This window comes from Primulina eburnea, unplaced genomic scaffold (assembly GCF_022965805.1).
Source record: "Primulina eburnea isolate SZY01 unplaced genomic scaffold, ASM2296580v1 ctg150_ERROPOS100000, whole genome shotgun sequence".
Lineage (NCBI taxonomy): Eukaryota > Viridiplantae > Streptophyta > Magnoliopsida > Lamiales > Gesneriaceae > Primulina > Primulina eburnea.
Genome location: NW_027330997.1, coordinates 24,679 through 45,327, shown reverse-complemented (window position 1 = coordinate 45,327; position 20,649 = coordinate 24,679). Strand labels below are relative to the sequence as shown.

At 34.1% G+C, this 20,649-nt stretch overlaps 1 protein-coding gene across 2 annotated transcripts; it reads right to left on the bottom strand.

The window, feature by feature from the left end:
• Positions 1–985: 985 nt before the first annotated feature.
• LOC140820808 (26S proteasome regulatory subunit 6A homolog) lies at positions 986–19,045 on the bottom strand. 2 transcript variants are annotated; one of them, XM_073181153.1, is made up of 10 exons: positions 18,749–19,045; positions 18,524–18,640; positions 12,999–13,106; positions 12,375–12,566; positions 11,885–12,076; positions 2,406–2,524; positions 2,188–2,275; positions 1,899–2,018; positions 1,609–1,749; positions 986–1,310 (listed from the first exon to the last, which is right to left on the bottom strand). In XM_073181153.1, the coding sequence occupies exons 1-10, from the start codon at positions 18,860–18,862 to the stop codon at positions 1,233–1,235; spliced, it is 1,269 nt and encodes a 422-aa protein (XP_073037254.1). In that variant the 5' UTR covers positions 18,863–19,045; the 3' UTR covers positions 986–1,232. The 2 variants fall into 2 exon arrangements, with proteins under 2 accessions (XP_073037254.1, XP_073037255.1); XM_073181154.1 differs by lacking the exons at positions 18,524–18,640; positions 18,749–19,045 and adding an exon at positions 13,209–13,681.
• Positions 19,046–20,649: the final 1,604 nt, after the last annotated feature.

Below are 20,649 nucleotides of genomic sequence, written 5' to 3'. Positions count from 1 at the left end.
AACATTTGTTCAAATCCATAATTTTTGAGAAAAATCTCATTCTCAAACATTTAATATATATTAATAATAACAGTGTATGTTTGAAATAATTTTATCTCGACTATGATATCATTTTTGACTCATTTATAAAATCAAATATATTTTTGTTCACTTAAATTAAAATTAAGAGTTCAAACTAAATTTTATGTCCTATGAAGAAAATCCAACAGTGAAACTTGAGTTAGAGATTTTTTTGTAATTTACCCGTAAAATAATTTTTAGGTACCAGATTATTTTGGGCTTGAGGTCAATATCATTGGATTTTAAAAAATATATATTAAATTAAATTTATAGTTTTAAAATTAATTAAAATATATTTAAACTAAAAAACACAAAATATTAGTATATTAGTATCATCAACTAAAATATAACCAGAAATACACAATATCATTTTAATACGAGTATATCTCATATGAGACCGTCTCACGGATCATAATCTATGAGACGGGTCAAACCTACCCATATTCACAATAAAAAATAATACTCTTAACATAAAAAGTTATAGATTTTCATGGGTGACCCAAATAAGAGATCCATCTTACAAAGACGATCCATGATACTGTCTCGCACAAATTTTTGTCTTTTAATACCATAACCCTTAGCTTAGCCTCACTCATTCACCTTAGTTTGTCAAAACATATTATAACTGAAATTTGACATCCACTACTCCTATCGAAAACAAATTATTATAAGATAAATAATAAGTAAATTCGAGAGGAGCCAAACAATTTGAATCTCACTTTATTTTTCGAAAATAACAGCCCATATCTTCCTTGATCCGATCGAACACTGGAGATAACTTCATATGGGTCAGGTGGTTTATTAAAAACTTCTTCATTCATTCCATATTCTGAATATGATGTCTTCTAAATCCAGATCAAGATTCACTAGTAAGCCGTAAAAATTCATGCCACAACCTAGCTTTAAAGGGCTGTGGTGAACAATATGATCGAATCTACTCGCATTCAACCCACTTTAAGAAGAATAAACCCTCATACATCATCCTGGAGCACAGGAACAAAAACAATCACATACTCACCGCTGTGATAGAAAAAAAAAGAGCCGGTTAGTGACGACATGAGACAACTTCGTAATTCGTGCCTTGGACCAGGGATTAATTCGATGTTGGAACGTTGTTTTTCCTTTCCCAAGCTTGCACCCAAAAAAGCTTGACACTATACCATGTTTAAAGTCTAGGCATAGTAATTTAGGCTGGCTTTCTTTTTGGCTTGAACTTGGATTATACCTTCATTAAAATCTTCATGGTTAACCTGGAAAATAGATGAAACACGTGAATAAATCGAAAACTAGAAAATGTTAGTTTATCTTGACCAATTTAGATACAAGATGCAAGAAAATTGAACGGGCCACCGCTACATCTAAAAAACTGTTGGCTGATAAAAATGAATTAAACTGGCACATCTTCTAGTTGATTCTTTTCCTATGTTTCTTAGAAACTCTGAACTTATTGACTTGTTGCAGTGTTAACGGTGTGCTTAGTTTACAATGAAAAAATATGTGGGAAAAATCAGGAAAAAACACTTAACAAATAAAATCAAATATTATTACCTCAGTGGCATCACGACGAAGGGCCAACATGCCCGCTTCCACACAAACAGCTTTGAGTTGTGCCCCATTGAAGTCATCAGTTGAGCGAGCAAGCTCCTCAAAATTGACACCTGGATGGACATTCATCTTTCTAGAGTGAATCTATGACAAGATAATAACCCATAAGTTAGAATTTCTGAAAACAAAGTATCATATTGGTAAAGAAGAAATCGAATATACAAGCCCACCCAATATTAGCAAGATACACTCAAACGCAAAAAAAAAAAAAGTTCCCAAGTCGGATGGTAAACCTGCAAAATGCGAGCCCTAGCTTCCTCGGTAGGATGGGGAAATTCAATTTTTCGATCCAACCGACCAGACCGCATTAAGGCAGGATCTAAGATATCAGCTCGATTTGTTGCTGCAATCACCTGAATAATAAAAAGTGTTGCACGCCAAAATAAGTAACATAGACAAAAATCATAATGCAGTAAACAAATTCAATGTCAGAAGCTTCAGACTGATTTTATTAATCACAAAGTAAATGAAGGAAAGCAAAGTAAAATGAAAGCGAGGAAATGAAAGTGGTAGAGTAGAAACCTTTATACTCTCGTCACTGCTAAAACCATCAAGCTGATTCAGCAATTCTAACATAGTCCTCTGCACTTCTCTATCCCCACTAACTTCACTGCAGAATATCACATAATTTGTGAGTGTAACCAACACTGCATCATAGCCCTCAAGAACCTTAAAACCCAAACAGTTAGGAGTGCAGAATACAAAATCATGGAACATTTACTGGGAAAGTATGTGCTTACCTATCAAAACGCTTTGTACCAATTGCATCAATCTCATCAATAAAAATGATACAAGGAGACGTTTCTTTGGCAAGTTGAAAAGCATCACGAACAAGTTTTGCTCCATCCCCAATGAACATCTAAATGCACAAAAATCTTTTTTATAGAGCATGCGAAACAAAAGAAAAAAATATTGCCGCAAGCAACAGTTGGACCACATCAGAGACTCGATGCATCACAGATCAATATCGTTGCACATTGCAAGCGTGAAACATGCTACCTCAAAGAAATGGGATTCCAATAAGATTTATGCTACCTCAAGCACGAATTGGAAACTAACTGATTGATTTAGGATAAAACATCAGCATCAAAATTAATAAAAAATCCTACTAGATCCAAACAGCAACTAGCCATTTCAACCAGCATACATATAGCCACAGGCAACAGCTCTACTCATTATTGATCCAAAACTTCTCAGCCCCTTATCTATCTCATAGGACTCGTTTTCTTGCTACGCACTTGCGGTTACTACTGATCCTCACCTCTTCTTTTCACAACAACAGCAGGCAAGCCTTTAAGGCATGTGGGCTATGGATATGACAAAGATTTAAATGAAAATTCTAATGGGTAGAGAAAATACACAATCTAGAAGGCCGGAGAGTAAGTTGAAGACGTCGACCAACCTAAATTACAGTGCACATGGAATTGCTTTGTCGTTGGGTTCTTTATTGAATATGAATCGACTAGGGAAACGAAATTTGAATCCCGTTCTCTGGATAACTGATTTGAAAGTATGAACCCCCACCCACTAAAACATGACTCATTTTCCAATTCTAACACCCAGCGAACAATACTACTCCCACTCAGAAAGAGTCATCAAATGTCTAAAGCATAAGGCTGCAATAGAATAGGTAGAGCACTCCCCTCCAAAGTGTCTTTTGAATCACCACAACGCCACGAGACCCGAACAAACTATTATTTTGAGATTAGACTGAAAATATTTAAAACACAAAGTTTAGATCTTTCTAAATGTGGATATATAAACCACTGTTTGTAAAGAGGATTGATTTCGTGATCTTTTAATCGATTTTCGAGACACTCAATTTGAGTTTTTATTAACTTAATTTTCTTTTTTAATATTAAAAGATAATTAGCAGATGACATGATATAATCGAAAGGTGGATCATAAATATAATCATAAGACATATACTTACATGATTTTGCATAAATATGAGAATAGAAGTTGAGAGAGAATGCTTCGAAATAATAGACTTTGTATTCAGAAAGAGAAAATAATATTTTTAATCCACTCCTTTAAATAGACTAAAAACTTAAACAGTAGTTCCACTTACTACCTCTAAAAACATGACACGTAAAAGATAGACATGTACAAATCGATGAGAAAGCATCTATAATAATTTACATCAACAATTCGAACTTTGAGTCATGGGTTCCAGATCATCTTCCCATTATGCATTCAATAATGCAAAAATGTCATCATCTCCATCATACGGATCTTGAGCATCTTGCTCTAGATTATCTTGATCTTTCATCGGAGTATCATCTTCAGTCTTTTCTTTTCCTTTTGAGGAGGTCGATGCCTGAGTTGATAAATTTGATTTTTCACCAAATACTCCAGAAAACATAGAAGTAATGGTATTTTTATCCAAATGTTGGAAAATCTCTTTAAGTAATGTAGTCTGATTTGGGATGTCATGATTTAAATTTTTCATAGTCTCTCTGGATGGTTCTAAAGCAATTACCCCTTGTCGATCATAAACTTTTCCTTCTGCAAAGAAGTCCTCTTTTCCCCACTTATTAAAATTTTTAAGATTAAGATAGTAGGGGCGAATTTGGTTTCGAACTTTTCTTTAACCATTACTTGGAGTCCATATTCCCATCGTATGATCCAGAGAACATTATAATTTATGGCAAATTGAATTATGGCTGTCAATCCATCAAATTGTATATTTGCTTGTTGAAATTTAATCCATATATTTTTAACATTTCTCAGAAGAATAGAGGGCATTACCCGCTATGAAAAGAAGAAAGTTTTAAACCAAGTAGGGATAAACTGATTAATATCATCTAATTGGAATTTTATCCACCAAGAATGTTTGCGTTGAGAATTCTCGTATATAAGAGTTGTATCTCAGGCCATGATATAATCATGATAATTGAACATATTTGGCATTGCCTGAAAAGTGTTCAATTGCCAAGGTTGACCAAGAGGTAAACCCCAATTAGCTGCCGGGATAACTTTCTTTATAATCATTTTAGAAAATGCGAAATCTTTGTTGCGATCCATATGTTGTATTTCAACTGAACCAGTTTCTACTAGAATTGTTTCAAAATAATCTCTAGTTTTTCTTCCCAATATGGGTTGTAAATCTTTAATTAAATAGCTTTGAGCTATATGGATGGCTGATAGACCTTTTAGGTCTTTATCAACAGGACAGCAATTTAGACATCCTGAAATTAAGTAGGGATATTTTAATTCTTCTTTTGAACCTTTTAATGCAAATATTGCATTATTATAATAATGAATTTCATATGCAGTAGGATCGTCTGAGAATTCTTTAATAGGGTCAAATTTCTCTTCCTCTGTAGTAGCCATATTAGGCTGGGAAACTGTTGCACTATTTATCAACTCAGGCATCGACCTCGACTTCCTCAAAAGGAAAAGAAAAGACTGAAGATGATACTCCGATGACAGATCATGATAATCCAGAGCAAGATGCTCAAGATCCGTATGATGGAGATGATGACATTTTTGCATTATTGAATGCATAATGGGAAGATGATCTGGAACCCATGACTCAAAGTTTGAATTGTTGATGTAAATTATTGTAGATGCTTTCTTATCGGTTTGTACGTGTCATGTTTTTAGAGGTAGTAAGTGGAACTACTGTTTAAGTTTTTTAAAGGAGTGGATTCCCTTTGTAATCCACACACCAAAAATACTATATTCTCTTTCTGAATACAAAGTCTATTATTTCGAAGCATTCTCTCTCAAGTTTTATTCTCATATTTCTGCAAAATCATGTAAGTATATATCTTATGATTATATTTATGATCCACATTTCGATTATATCATGCCATCTGCTAATTATCTTTTAATACTAAAAAAGAAAATTAAGTTAATAAAAACTCAAATATCCCGAAATCAATCCTATTTACAAACAGTGGTTTATATATCCACATTTAGACCTTAAAGGCATACGAGAAGCAGGGTTCACAACTTGCTGCTTAAAGTTGAAGATTTGAAGACTAAATTTTACTTCGAACCTTTATCAAGGTTGTTCCTTATAGGCAGACTTCAATAAAGTTTTATTTTTGTAATGTATCTTATTCTTTTATCTTATAAAGAAGAAGGTGGCTCTACCCAGGAGAAATCCTTAAGTCGGGTTCCGTAAAGCCTGTAAAGCCAAAAGGTAAGGTTGGTGTAAATCCTTGACAATATCTACTTAATTCTTAATGGATAAAATAATAAGATCTTTTACAAAAAATAAATCTTCAAATAGTAATACTAAGAATAAAGAATTAAATATTTCTGAAAATTTTGAAAAGAATATTCAAAAGTGGAAATTACCAGTATCTTCTAATACGAAGATATATAGATCTAATGGATTTAAATTTAAATCTGATTATATAATTAAAACTACAGAAGAAGCTATTCCTCTAAAAGGAGGTTATGATTCTTTCAGTCTGTTATCTCAAAATCTTATAAATATTCATATGAAATCTTATAGATTTATGCATCTAGGTATGATTCAAGTAGGTTTAAAACCGCTCACTAGATTAGGATTAAATACTTCTTCCTTAGGCACAACAAATTTGAAGAATCCTTATAAGGAATAGTAGAGTCCTCATTATGTGAAGGACCAATACATTTTAGCTGTTTTCTTAATTTTCCGAACTCTCTTTCTGATCCAAATATCATGAAAGCCCTTACATTAAATATAGAGACTGAAGGCTTCGATATGATAGATGGAACAGAAAATGTTGTTCGATTATATAGAATTTGTTATAAAGTAATGAATTCAACTATTTCTAATTTTAGAATTAATACTAATCAAATTAGTTCAAAAGGAGGTGAAACTACACTCTTTATAGCTGATATTAATAAAAGTAATATCATGATTCCCAAAACAATAAATTGGAATCAATTTACTTTGCCAGAAATCTGGAAAATGGAGAATATTGCTCCTACAATTAAAGAAGAATCTAGAAAACTAGAAAGTATAGTTCAATATGTAGATGGTGATGTTGAAATAATATTCTCATCCCAAAGACATTTACGAATTAAACTCCCAGAAGAAAGTAGAAATTCTACTTCTTCCATATCTGATTTTGAAAAGATTAGTGTATCAGGTCTTCAAAAGACTAATGATAATATATCTCAACCAGAATATAAGGTTGATCTTCCTGAATCTAGTACTTCTCGATTTCAAAGAAGTTATTCTGTTAATAATAGAAAATTCTCCTACTTTTTCTGATATGGGTTATAATGTTATGGTTATTAGTAATCATATTTTTATTCAGAAAAGTTTAGAAAAAATTAAAAATAAAGATAAGAAAAAATGGTTTTCTAGTTGTTTAAACTCAAAACAACAAAATCTATATTCTTCAAGATATGAAGAGTGGATTAAAGAAACTCAATCAAATTTAGATTTTTTCATATGGATAGAAAAATTTTATTTTACAGCAAGAAATAAATATTTCCAAATTTTAAAGATGAGTCTTTTATAAATACTCTTGATGATTCTTTTATAAATACTCTTGAATCTACATATAAATTGTATGTTCATGAAACGGGTGAAGAATCTTTTGAGATTCATCCCCCCTTTACGACTTTACAGATTAAAAAAAGAAATAAAGAAATATATGTCTCTCCTATAAAATATGAGTTAGGAAATGGTAATTTTGACCATACTATCAACAAAATAATTTTATTAATCTTACCCTACACTCTTTAAGAAATCAAACTACTAGAATAGAAGAAATTTTATCAAAATCTAAAAAAGACATTTCTAGTGGAGAATGTTCAAAAACTTTAATGATAAAACCTTCCTCTAATCTTAAACAAGAAAAATTTCTTTTAAGTTCTAAAAAAGATGAAGATTTTATGGAAAGTCTAATAGATCGATTACAAAAAATTAACATAAAAGAAAAGGGTTCTATTTCGTTAATTACCAAAGACGAACAACTTGAAAGTTCTTCAAGTTCGTTTGAAGATGAGATGCAAATTAATAAAATGCATAAAGTATCAATTGTAAAACCTTTTTATAAAAAGGCAACACCTATAGATCTACAAATAGAAGAAAAGAAAAATTATGCTCAGTTTAATGGGAAAGCCATTACTGAATGGAATATTGATGGAAAGTCTGAATATCAGATTAAAACTACTTTTGCTGCAAAAATATAAGGTAATAATGATAGACAAATTGCTCAAACCATTATTACTGGTTTTACTGGCCAACTTCAAGGTTGGTGGAATTTTTATCTCTCAAAAGATGCAAAAAATAAAATTATTAACTCTTCTATAATTGATCTTAATGGAAGAGAAGAGTCAGATGCAGTTAATACACTTATTTATATTATTCTATCAAATTTTATTGGAGCTAATAAGCTTCAATTAGATAGATTTCAAGAGCAATTAATGAATTTGAGATTTCCAATGCTATCTGAATTTAGATGGTATAAAGATGTGTTTATGACAAAAGTCTTAACCAGAAATGATTGCATTGCAAATTTCTGGAAAGAAAAATTTATTTATGGACTTTCAGTTCTTTTTGCTGAAAGAGTTAAAAATAGATTAAAATCTAAATCTCCAACAAACTCTATAGATTGGAGCATTCTTACTTATGGAGATTTATCTGCAAAGATAACTGCCCAAGGGATAACTCTTGCCAATGATATCAAGTTAAAAAGACAACTTGATATGCAAAAAGAAGAAAACCAAAATATTATCGGCGACTTTTGTGAAAAAATAGGTTTTCAATCAATACAATATCCTAAAAGAGATAAGAAAAGAAAAAGATTTCTTTTTAAAAAGAAAAAACAATATTTTAAAGATAAAAGTAACTAATAAAGAAAATCTTGTTATTTCATTAAAAGATGAAATTCTTTTTAAAAATATTAAAGAAAATTTATTCAAGAAAAAATAAAAAATATTTCAGAAACTATTTCTAAAGATATATGTGCATATGTTCCTAATGCCTTTTGGAATAGGAAAAAACATCAAGTTAGTCTTCCTTATACAGATGATTTTAATGAGGATAAAAAAAATTCCTACAAAAGCAAGGCCTATTGCTATGGGGCCTAGACTTTTAAGTTATTGCAAAGAAGAAATAAATATTCTTCTTAAAAAGGATTTAATTAGACCAAGTAATAGCTCTTGGAGTTGTCCAGCTTTCTATGTAGAAAATGCAGCTGAAATAGAAAGAGGAGCTCCTAGACTTGTTATTAATTATAAACCGCTTAATAAAGCATTAAAATGGATAAAACATCCATTATCAAATAAAAGAGATCTATTAAATAGATTATTCAAAGAAAAAGTATTTTCTTCTTTTGATTTAAAATCAGGATTTTATCAAATTCTTCTAAAAGAAGAAAATAAATATAAAACAACTTTTACAGTAACATTTGGACATTATGAATTAAATGTAATGCCATTTGGATTAAAAAATACTCCAATGGAATTTCAAAATATAATGAATGAAATTTATAATTCATATATAGATTATATCATAGTTTATATAGATGATGTTCTTATATATTCCGATAATATTGATCAACATTTTAAACATTTAAATATATTTATTCAAGCAACTAAAAAAGCTGGATTGGCAGTAAATCAGAAAAAGGTAAAACTTTTTCAAACTAAAATAAAATTTTTAGGACATTATATTGAAAATGGAATAATGATTCCTATAGAAAGAGCAATTATTTTTGCTGATAAATTCCCTGATATAAATCAATTACAAAGATTTCTGGGAAGTCTTAATTACATAGGAGATTTTTATAAAGATCTCGCTCAAGATTGTAAATTATTATTTCAAAGGTTGAAGAAAAATCCTCAACCATTGACTAATAGTCATACTTCAGCAATACAAAAAATAAAAGAACGAGTTAAGACTCCCTTGTTTATCTATTGCAAATCCTGAAGCATTGAAAATTGTTGAAACAGACGCCTCTGATATTGGATATGGAGGAATACTTAAACAAAAAATAGATTATACATCTAAAGAAATTCTTGTCAGATATACTTCTGGAACTTGGAATAATACTCAAAAGAATTATTCTACAATAAAGAAAGAAATTCTTTCGATTGTTAAATATATTACAAAATTTGAAAGTGATCTCTTAAATAAGAAGTTTTTATTAAGAGTAGATTGCAAATCTGCCAAAGATATTCTTTTAAAAGATGTTAAAAGTAATAGCATCAAAACAAATATTTGCTAGATGGCAAGCTATATTAGCATGTTTTGTTTTTGATATTGAACATATGTCTGGAAAATCTAATTCTTTATTAGATTTTCTAACTAGAGAATTTTTGCAAGGATCCACCTTGGAAGACAATCCTAAAGAGGCCAACAACGGGAAAAAACCCCATGAATAAACCACTTTTTAAAAGAGGTGCAACAGTTTCCCAGCCTAATATGGCTACTACAGAGGAAGAGAAATTTGACCCTATTAAAGAATTCTCAGACGATCTTACTGCATATGAAATTCATTATTATAATAATGCAATATTTGCATTAAAAGGTTCAAAAGAAGAATTAAAATATCCCTATTTAATTTCAAGATGTCTAAATTGCTGTCCTGTTGATAAAGACCTAAAAGGTCTATCACCAATCCATATAGCTCAAAGCTATTTAATTAAAGATTTACAACCCATATTGGGAAGAAAAACTACAGATTATTTTGAAACAATCCTAGTAGAAACTGGTTCAGTTGAAATACAACATATGGATCGCAACAGAGATTTCACATTTTCTAAAATGATTATAAAGAAAATTATCCCAGCAGCTAATAGGTGTTTACCTCTTGGTCAAGCTAGGCAATTGAACACTTTTCAGGCAATGCCAAATATGTTCAATTATCATGATTATATCATGGCCTGGGATACAACTCTTATATACGAGAATTCTCAACGCAAACATTCTTGGTGGATAAAATTCTAATTAGATAATATTCATCAGTCTATCCCTACTTGGTTTAAAACTTTCTTCTTTTCATGGTGGGTAATGCCCTCTATTCTTCCGAGAAATGTTAAAATATATGAATTAAATTTCAACAAGCAAATATACAGTTTGATGGATTGACAGCCATGATTCAATTTGTCATAAATTATAATGTTTCCTGGATCATACGATGGGAATATGGAATCCAAGAAATGGTTAAAGAAAAGTTCGAAATCAAATTTGCCCCTACTATCTTAATCAGAAAAATTTTAATAAAATGATGAGGAAAAGAGGACTTCTTTGCAGAATGAAAAGTTTATGATCGACAAGGGGTAATTGCTCTAGGACCAACCAGAGAGACTATGAAAAATCATGACATCTCAAATCAGACTACATTACTTAAAGAGCTTTTCCAACATTTGGATAAAATATCATTACTTTTATGTTTTCTGGAGTATTTGGTGAAAAATCAAATTTATCAACTCAGGCATCGACCTCGACCTCCTCAAAAGGAAAAGAAAAAACTGGAGATGATACTACTACGACAGATCAAGATAATCCAGAGCAAGATGCTCAAGATCCGTATGATGGAGATGATGACATTTTTGCATTATTGAATGCATAATGGGAAGATGATCTGGAACCCATGACTCAAAGTTTGAATTGTTGATGTAAATTATTGTAGATGCTTTCTTATCGGTTTGTACTCGTCTATCTTTTACGTGTCATGTTTTTAGAGGTAGTAAATGGAACTACTGGAGTGGATTCCTTTTGTGATCCACACACCAAAAATACTACTTTCTCTTTTTGAATACAAAGTCTATTATTTTGAAGCATTCTCTCTCAAGTTCTATTCTCATATTTCTGCAAAATCATGTAAGTATATGTCTTATGATTATATTTATGATCCACATTTCGATTATTATATCATGTCATTTGCTAATTATCTTTTAATATTAAAAAAGAAAATTAATTTAATAAAAACTCAAATTGAGAGTCTCGAAAATCGATTAAAAGATCCCGAAATCAATCCTATTTACAAACAGTGGTTTATATATCCACATTTAGAAAGATCTAAACTGACCTTAAAGGCATACGAGAAGCAGGGTTCACAACTTGCTGCTTAAAGTTGAAGATTTGAAGACTAAATTTTACTTCGAATCTTTATCAAGGTTGTTTGTTGTAAAAGCCTTATAGGCAGAGATTGTAATATAGTAAAAATAGCATTTTTAAAAAATTAGATTATACAAATTGCCTGCTACAGAAAGTATGCCATCAGATCATTGACAAGAAATTATGAAAATGCCTAACCTGCACAAGCTGGGGACCTGCCAGCTTCAGAAAAGTAGCATTAGTTTGGGCGGCACATGCACGGGCCATAAGAGTTTTCCCTGTCCCAGGGGGACCATATAAAAGGACTCCTTTCGGCGGACGAATTCCCAATTTTTGAAATCTCTCTTTGTGTGTCATGGGCAATACAATTGCCTCGACCAATTCTTGAATCTGCAGCAACATAAAAAATCAAATAGTATTCGTCAAATATTTTCATCTCGAATCATAAAAAGTAACTTTCATTTGTCAGTATCAATTAATGCTATTAAATTCTGCTTTATCAAGCAAGTTGGTGGTCTCTTGAAATAAAGCATCAGCCAAGACCTCCAAAGACAAAATAGGTTAAGTCCAGCCTTACAAGCAATTAAACATTATTTACAAATAATAGAATAGTTAACAAAATATGCCTGAAAAAGATTCCCAAGAAGAATTTGTATCTTATTAATAGACCCTAGCAGGATAAGCTTGCCTGTTTCTCCAAGCCACCGATATCATTATAGTCTTCAGTCGGTTTTTCATCAACCTCCATAGCTTTCACTCGAGAATCATACTCAGATGGCAGAGTGTCCAAGATGAGATAACTGTCTTTGTTTACTCCAACCAGATCACCAGGCTTCAACATATCAGGATCGACCAGGCCTACTACGGGCAGAAAAATCGTCTGCATTTCATAAACTAAAAAATTAATACACTTTTCAAAAGAGTAGACACATTCATGGGCTCCATATGGCGTAGAAATCTAGATTAGAGGGTTTAAGAAAAAGGAAAAATCTAAAGAATTATTTCATTTCGATATTTCCACGCATGTATAGATTAAAATTTTATTAGCACATTTTTTTAAAATGAATTTTGACGGACAAACACCTATCAATTGAAAGAGTTCGAAAGACAAAAATGCATATCAAAAGCCTCAGGTCAATATTTTCTTAGAAAAATAACAATAGTAATAAAAAAAGAAACGCACTGGATTGAAACCATTGAAAGTAAAAAATTCACACAAAATCCCCCATAGGTCATAACCACACATGCACAAGAACAAGAAGAGATTGAAAGAAAATGAGAGTTAGAGATGCATAGGAGTATTCTATTTAACCTGGCGTGTAGATGTTTTTAGCACAACACATTTTCCCTTCCTTTGTGAGTCAAGATCAATATTAGCACCATCTTCTTCAGCCTCTTCCTCTGGGTTCATCTCCAAAATCTAACGAAAGTCAGAACCCATTAACTCCACAGTAACAAGCCAATTTGTAACATAAGTGAAATTGCATGGAACACTTGGACATAGAAAATGCACAGATTGGACCTCAAGACACAGCCATTGAGAGCAAAGCACGAAATAAACATAGCCACTGAAAGGTCATAAAGCTTGTCCATAAGAACTTTTTAAACCCTTATAAGGTCAGTACATTCTCATCTCCCAAAAATCTGTTTCACGTAGCATCCATGGTAACAAATCCTAAAAATACTATAAAACTCCGACACTGATTAGAAGATTTATGATACAGGGAAGTGCAGGAAGAAACCAACAAAGGCCAACACGTATGAAAGGAGCACCGGGACAATTGGTGGTTTTTATTAACGATAAATAATACTTGAATGTTAAGACTCAATTTGTATGCAAGCAAATAAATGTGTAAAGGGTAGAAGAAACAAAATACGATTTTACTTGTAAATCGATTAGAGCAGCAAACTTTGTACCTGAGTATAAATAGTCAAAACAAAAAAAAGGAATAAAAATCCCATATTTTTAGCTCTACCCTCTGTTCTTCTTCAAATCTTCTCTAATCTTCTGTGTGAATTCTCTTTCCTTACTTAATGTGTTAACTGCCAGTGATCGATCTATTGAAGCGGTGCTCTAACATTGGTGCTCTCGTCTTCAATGGAGGAAGGAACTAGGTTTGCTCGGTTGGAGGAAAATCTAGCGAAGCTCACTGCACTTCAGGAATCGCAGGTGATTCTTGTTGAAAAACAGAATTTGAGTCTCGATTCATTGACGACTTCGGTGAAGGAGCTTACTGTTGGATTACAGGCACTTGATGGTAAGGTTGAGCAGCAACGGAGACGACATACTTCGATGTCGATGCAGACTCCACAACCACCTCCTGTTTCGCCTCAATCCCGATCTGACAATGCTCGTGAGTTTCCGCCATTCTCTAAGTCGATGTGTGTGGATATTCCGCAGTTTTCAGGAGATAATCCATCAGCTTGGGTTGCACGAATCCAGAGGTACTTTGATTATAACCAAACGCCTGAACCTCAGCACTTAATTGTTTCTTCTTTTCATTATGATGGGGATGCCTTAGACTAGTTTGACTGGATGAGTAGAAATGGGTTGATTCACGGCTGGCCTGGATTTTTAGTTGCGATCACCAAACGTTTTGGTCCGTCCGAGTATGAGGATATTTTGGAAAACTTAGTAAGCTCACGCAAACAGGAACTTTGGTTACCTATCAACATCAATTCGAACAACTTGCTAATGATATTCTAGAGTGCCAGAACATGTATTGATTAGTTTTGTTTTGTCTTTGGGTTACGTAGTGATACTCGGAAGGAAACCCAAGTTTACAGGCCGCAATCATTAATTCTTTTTTTTTTTGATAGAAAACTAAATTTATTATAATAATGAAAAAGTTACAAAATAAACTTTTTGCATATCAAAAGGAAACCCAGATTTATAGGCCGCAATTATTAATTCAAGCTATGGGGTTGGCCAAGTAGCGAGACCATTTTGCAGGTAGATGCATCACAAACACTCACAAGTATTGCTCCAAACATCGGTTAAGGACCTCCATCTGCCCACTATACATAGCCAAAGAAGTGCCACTGAACTTGAACAACTCGGACTAAAACTTGCTAAAGAAGACGGGGTTTCTGTCCAAAACAACAATACTCTTTGGAAAAGCATGTTTGACCACAATCTCAACAAACAAGGAGGCCACTGTCAAGGCTGTAAAACCATAGTTAAGGGTGCCAAATGCGCATACTTGGAAAGCTTATCGACCATCACCAAAATGACAGTAAATCCATTGGAAGAAGGAAGCCCCGTAATGAAATCCATAGAAATTTCGTCCCACACATTCCTTGGGATCGGTAAAGGCTGTAATAACCCACAAGATTTCTACGTGCTATATCTGGTCTGCTGACACACAGAACATGCTGCCACGTAATTCCAAATATCGTGTTTCATCTTCACCCAGTAAAACCCCGGAACAATACGAGCCAGCGTCTTGCGCACCCCTCCATGACCCGCAGCCGGTGTGTTATGGAACTCGAATAATACTTTGGGGATAATGGGTGAAGAAGGGCTGAGACAAATCATATGGCCTATATAAACCAACCCATCCCGGATGTAGAATGGAGTATGTAAAGAGGTGGTCGGGGTGGAAAGAAGGTTATGGTGATAAGGGTCGGAGATTACTTCTGCTTTAATTTGTTCGATAAACTAGAAAGTAGGTATGGAGAGAGCAAAAAGTTGATCATTGCTAGAAGGTAAAGAAGGGTCGGGCTCAAACTTTCGAGATAAGGCGTCCGCCACAAAGACTAGATTTTCCAGAATGATAGGTGATATCAAAATCATACCCAAGAGTTTAATGAGATATTTTTGTTGCTCGGGAGTGTGAATAACTTGGTTTAATATTTCTTTGAGGCTATAGTGATCCGTTAAAATAGAAAAATGTTGACTCAATAGATATTAGCGCCATTTAAGTACAGCCAGGGTAACGGTCCCAGACATAAGTGGATGCATTAAGCAAGTGAGAAGGGAGTTTTTTACTGAAATAAGCAATGGGGTGGTATTGCTGCAACAAAACAGCTCCTACGCCCATTCCAGATGCGTTTGTTTGAATTTGAAAGGGTAAGGAAAAATTCGGCAAGGCTAAGACAGGGGCGTGAACGAGAGCTTGTTTGAGCTAATTAAAAGAATCTTGGGCTGCTAGGGACCAAGTGAAGTTATCTTTTTTTAGAAGCTCGGTGAGTGGATAAGCAACAGTGGCATAGCCCTGAACAAATTTTCTATAGAACCCCGAAAGCCCTCGAACTCCCTCAAAGCCTTCAAATCCTTAGGTACTGACAAAGAAAGCACAACCAGCAGTTTTGCGGGATCCAGTTGAACACCGTGAGCAAAAACTATATGCCCAAGGTAACAATAGAGGTTTGAGCAAATGAACATTTGGATTGTTTGAAAAAAAAAGAATCATCAAGTAGGTATTGTAAGACAGTTGTAAGATGAATAAGATGATCTGGAAAAGATTGACTATAAACTAAAATATTGTCAAAGAATACAATCACAAACTTACGAAGAAATGGTTTGAAAATAAGATTCACGGAAGCTTGAAAAGTGGCGGGGGCGTTAGTGAGGTCAAACGGCATAACAATAAATTCCAAACGGCCATCATGGGTGCGGAAGGCTATTTTGGGAATACCAAGGGGGTTAACACGGATCTGGTAATAGCCAGCCCGTAAATCAAGCTTAGAAAAGATAGTTGCACCATTCAATTCATCCAAGAGTTCATATATCGTAGGGATAAGAAACTTATCTTTAGTGGTGACATGGTTAAGGGCTCTATAATCAACAAAGAAACACCAAGTGCCATTTCTTTTTTTACCAAAAGGACCGGAGACAAAAAAGAACATTGGCTATGGTGAATGATGCGCGATTCGAGCATTTCAATAACAAGCTTTTTTATCTCAGCCTTTTGAGAGTGAGCATATCTATAAGGCTTAACATTAAATGGTTTCGTGTGAGGAAGTAAACGAATAGAGCAATCAATAGTGAGATGGGGTGGCAAGTTATTAGGTTCCATAAAGACATCCTGATACGACTCAAGGAGAGATGCTAATGACTCTGGTGTCGATTGAATGTGAGTAATGGCAGTAGCTGAAACAGATATAGAAAATAGTTGAAAAAATTGGGCAACAGCCTCAGTCTGTGTCAACCGCAGGAGTTCGTGTGATTGAACTTCCTCCACCTGTAACAACGGCTGGCCTTGCAAGCGAACTGATTTGCCATCATACAAAAACTCCATATAGAGCTGCTCATAGTCCATGATTATTTGACCCAAAATCTGAAACCATTGAACCCATAAAACCACCTCTACCCCATGCAACTGCAACACATAAAAAATCACCTCAAATGGCTCATCATTCAATTGAAAGGTTGTCTTCGGGCAGTAACCCTCGACACTCCACTGACTCCCCATTGCCAATCAAAACCGAAAAATGAGATGAAGTAACAATAGGAATCTACAAAAACTTGACGAGATGTTCTTGAATGAAATTGTGTGTACTCTCCACATCCACTAGTGTTTGCACCGGCAGCCCCGAGATCTTGCCTTTAAGCCGTAAGGTCCTAGGGCAAACTTGACCAGCCATGGCGTGAAGACTAATTTCAGGTAGTTCACGCTCATGGACCATAGAAGGTTGATAAAAAGATACTTCCTCAACACCACCTTCTTCTATGGTTTCCTCTTCCTCAGTCACAAACAGAAACAACTGCCCTTTGCACTTATGACCAACAAAAAATTTCTCATCAGAGTTATAACACAGCCCCTTCGCTCGTCAAGAAAGCATCTCTGCTGTTGTAAATTTTTTCTAGCGTAAAGTTTTTATGGTCCGAGTGGATTGGGAAGTAACAGCGGAAGGGCAGCTGGTGTTGACAAGAAACGAGGAACAACAGTTGGTGCATTATCACCCCAGAGGCCCAGATAGGAGAATACAAAGTGGAATCAGAAAACTTGTCATCATACCACTCGGCCAACCCCATAATCTATACCATCATATGTTCCTGGGTCTGCTTCTATCGAGGCTGCAGATGCGCTGTAACAGGATAGAGATGAATTACTCTCCATTTTACGTGACAATCTATGAAGGTCCTAAGAAAGAATGAAATTTCATGCTGACAAACATTGCTCGGATAAGGTTATAGAGGTGGGACAATGGTGTTATGTAAAGCTACAGCCCCCATAAGCAATCTTCTCTCGGCAACCAGAGAAGAAACCAACAAAGGTCAACACGTATGAAAGGAGCACAGAGACAATTGGTGGATTTTGTTGCCCATAAATAATACTAGAATGTCAAGACTCGATTTGTATGCAAGTAAATAAATGTGTAAAGGGTAGAAGAAACAAAATACCATTTAACTTGTAAATCAATTACAGTAGCAAACTTTGCACCTGAGTATAAATAGTGAAACAAAAAAGAAGGAATAAGAATCCCAACTACGCTCTGTTCTTCTTCTAATCTTCTCTGTGAATTCTTTCCTTGATGTGTTAACTGCCTGCGATCGAATCTATTGAAGTGGTGCTCTAACAAAGATATACGATATACCATGAGAAGCCACTGCAACTCGTTTTGACGCAAAAACTGGACGGCCGGACTTAATATATTGGCCATTGCACTTTATCCACTTTTCTAGTTTCCTTGTAAACTATTCCTTCACTTTCCTAATCAAAACCTAAAGTCCCAACCCACAATAAAAACTGTGTTGCCTCTATTCCTTTCAAATTGTACTCCTCCCCGGGCCAAAAAGACAAAATTGTAAAAACTTAAGTAAAAAACACTTCACAAAAAGTAAAAAAGGAACCAAAATCAATAAGGTGAATCCTACTTGAAGATACGCACCTCGACAATGTTTCCAACAAGGTAAGGAAGCTGCTTGTTGAGCTTAATTTTTTCTTGATTCTCTTTTATCTTCTCCCTGAACGAATCCAACTCTAGATTCGTTCTCTGCAACTCTTCCTGTAAAAAAAGAAAAAAATCACATAACATCCCAATACATATGGATCCACTTCAATTATTGAATAAATAATCCGAAAATAGCCACAAAAATGGAGGACAAGAAGAAACCTTGAGGACTCGCGTCTCATTGTCCAGAAGGCGCGATGCGCGGATGATATCTTCAGTAATCATGGAGGAAAGATGGTCGTCCTCGAAATTGTCTTCCACCATCGGCGTCGCCATTTCCAATCAACTGTTCAGCTTCTTTGTGGGGGAATTTTGGGTAAAGTCGACTCGGTGCCTTGTGGAAGGGGGAAAGGGAACACTGGAGCCGTAGTCGCAGGCCCTGACCTGATACGAATTCCGACTTTTTGGTTTTTGCTTTAGAAGTCTATAGCCAAATTCTACTATATTTGTTTATCTCTCTGAAGAGTGGCAAAGAAGTTAGATCAAATGTATAATTCTTTTTTCCTTTATAATATTTGATTGACTGATAATATATTGTTGATAATAAAAAAAATTTGGATGAAATAAAAATATAGTTGTGTCTCGGCTTTGGTCGTACATGTATATTTAGGGTGTACACGGGTCGAACTCGAGTATCATTCTATTCGAACTCAACTCGATTTAAATTTTATAGTTTCGAGTTCGATTTAAACTTAATCATGTATTCAGTTTCGAGCTCGAGCTTGACCATTGAAAATATCAGGTAACTCAAGTTAGTGCTCGAAAACTCAAAATTATTTGTAAATTTCGTATTTATGTTGTGTATTTATGTAGACAAAAATAGACTAAATTATTATCCTCCAATACCTGCAAGTGTGGTTTTCTACAGCTCCTACAAATATGGCAACAGTTTCTCAAGCGCAATTGTTGCGACCGTTCCCAGGGGCAATTATAACAGAAGAACAAAGCGGTGGTAAATGTTATCATCACCGCTCTAAAAAGTTAGTTTTGCCCCGGTTAGAAACATCGGTAATATATGCTCAGATGGAGTGTTTAAGTAAACCGATCTGAAGTCTTCATATCAGATATGGACATGAACCGATCTTGCAAGTAAGGATGTTAAATCGGTTGCCAACCGAGCGTAAGACATGGATATGGCCAGGGTTTTTAAGCCGAGGCAGAAGGTGAAACCTAGGAGCGGTTTACGAAACAGCTTCTGTTTGCAGGTATTCGGAGCATATATTAACCACTCTTAAATGTGGGCTGCAAGAGCGCTTCTCTTCACTACTTCTACATGCGTGCATGGGGAGCGGTTTCGTTACTGCTTTTGAAAGTCATATTTCGAAGCAGTTTTTGTGACTACACTTGAATGTTGTAATTTAGGAAGGGTTAAACATCCGCTCCTACAAATCATGAGTCTTAACCAATCGACCACTGCATTAGCTTTCAATTCAACAAATTAATTATTTTCTATTCCAAAAATTTATAATAAATACTTTGATTTTTCATCCAATCCACTAGACATCGCAAATAGATTTTTTTTAAAAAAAAAATTCATTCTAAACGAAATCACTGCATAACTCAATATAATAAATAGTTGAAATAAACAATGACATTCCATTATATATATATATATATAAAAAAACCAGTATATAATCCTTACGAAATCATTATCAACTAAAATAACTTATCAGTCAACTAAAAAAATATTATTTATTTTCAACCCTAATATAAATCCAAAATCCTTTTCCAAAATTCTAATAGTGGTTTCTCTCAAGGAGATCTATGGATACTTTCTTGAGCATTTGAAGAAATACTCAGATATTGTTGCATTATTTCTGACATGACACTTGTCATCTACAAAAGAAAGGGGATTTTACGACATGCATTTATATAAGTTTTTTTTAAATATCATTTGTCTACCCCCACAAGAATTGCAGTAAACTCCTGTATACCTTGCACTCTGCTCAAAACCACTCTGTCTCGATCCACTGGAGCTCGACGAACTGCTCCCGGGTCTTTTAAACTGCTTCCCCTTCGCTTTCAACTGATCTTTCCGCCCGCTACTACTACCGCCGCTATCG

What these genes read in the sequence shown, in the direction of transcription:
- LOC140820808 (XM_073181153.1), bottom strand. Translation starts at nt 18,862, where the DNA reads ATGGCGACGCCGATGGTGGAAGACAATTTCGAGGACGACCATCTTTCC. An exon ending in ATGAGACGCGAGTCCTCAAG is followed by an intron (nt 18,641 to 18,748) that starts GTTTCTTCTTGT and finishes CTTTTTTTACAG; the next exon opens with GAAGAGTTGCAGAGAACGAA. An exon ending in GGTACAAAGCGTTTTGATAG is followed by an intron (nt 2,276 to 2,405) that starts GTAAGCACATAC and finishes GATATTCTGCAG; the next exon opens with TGAAGTTAGTGGGGATAGAG.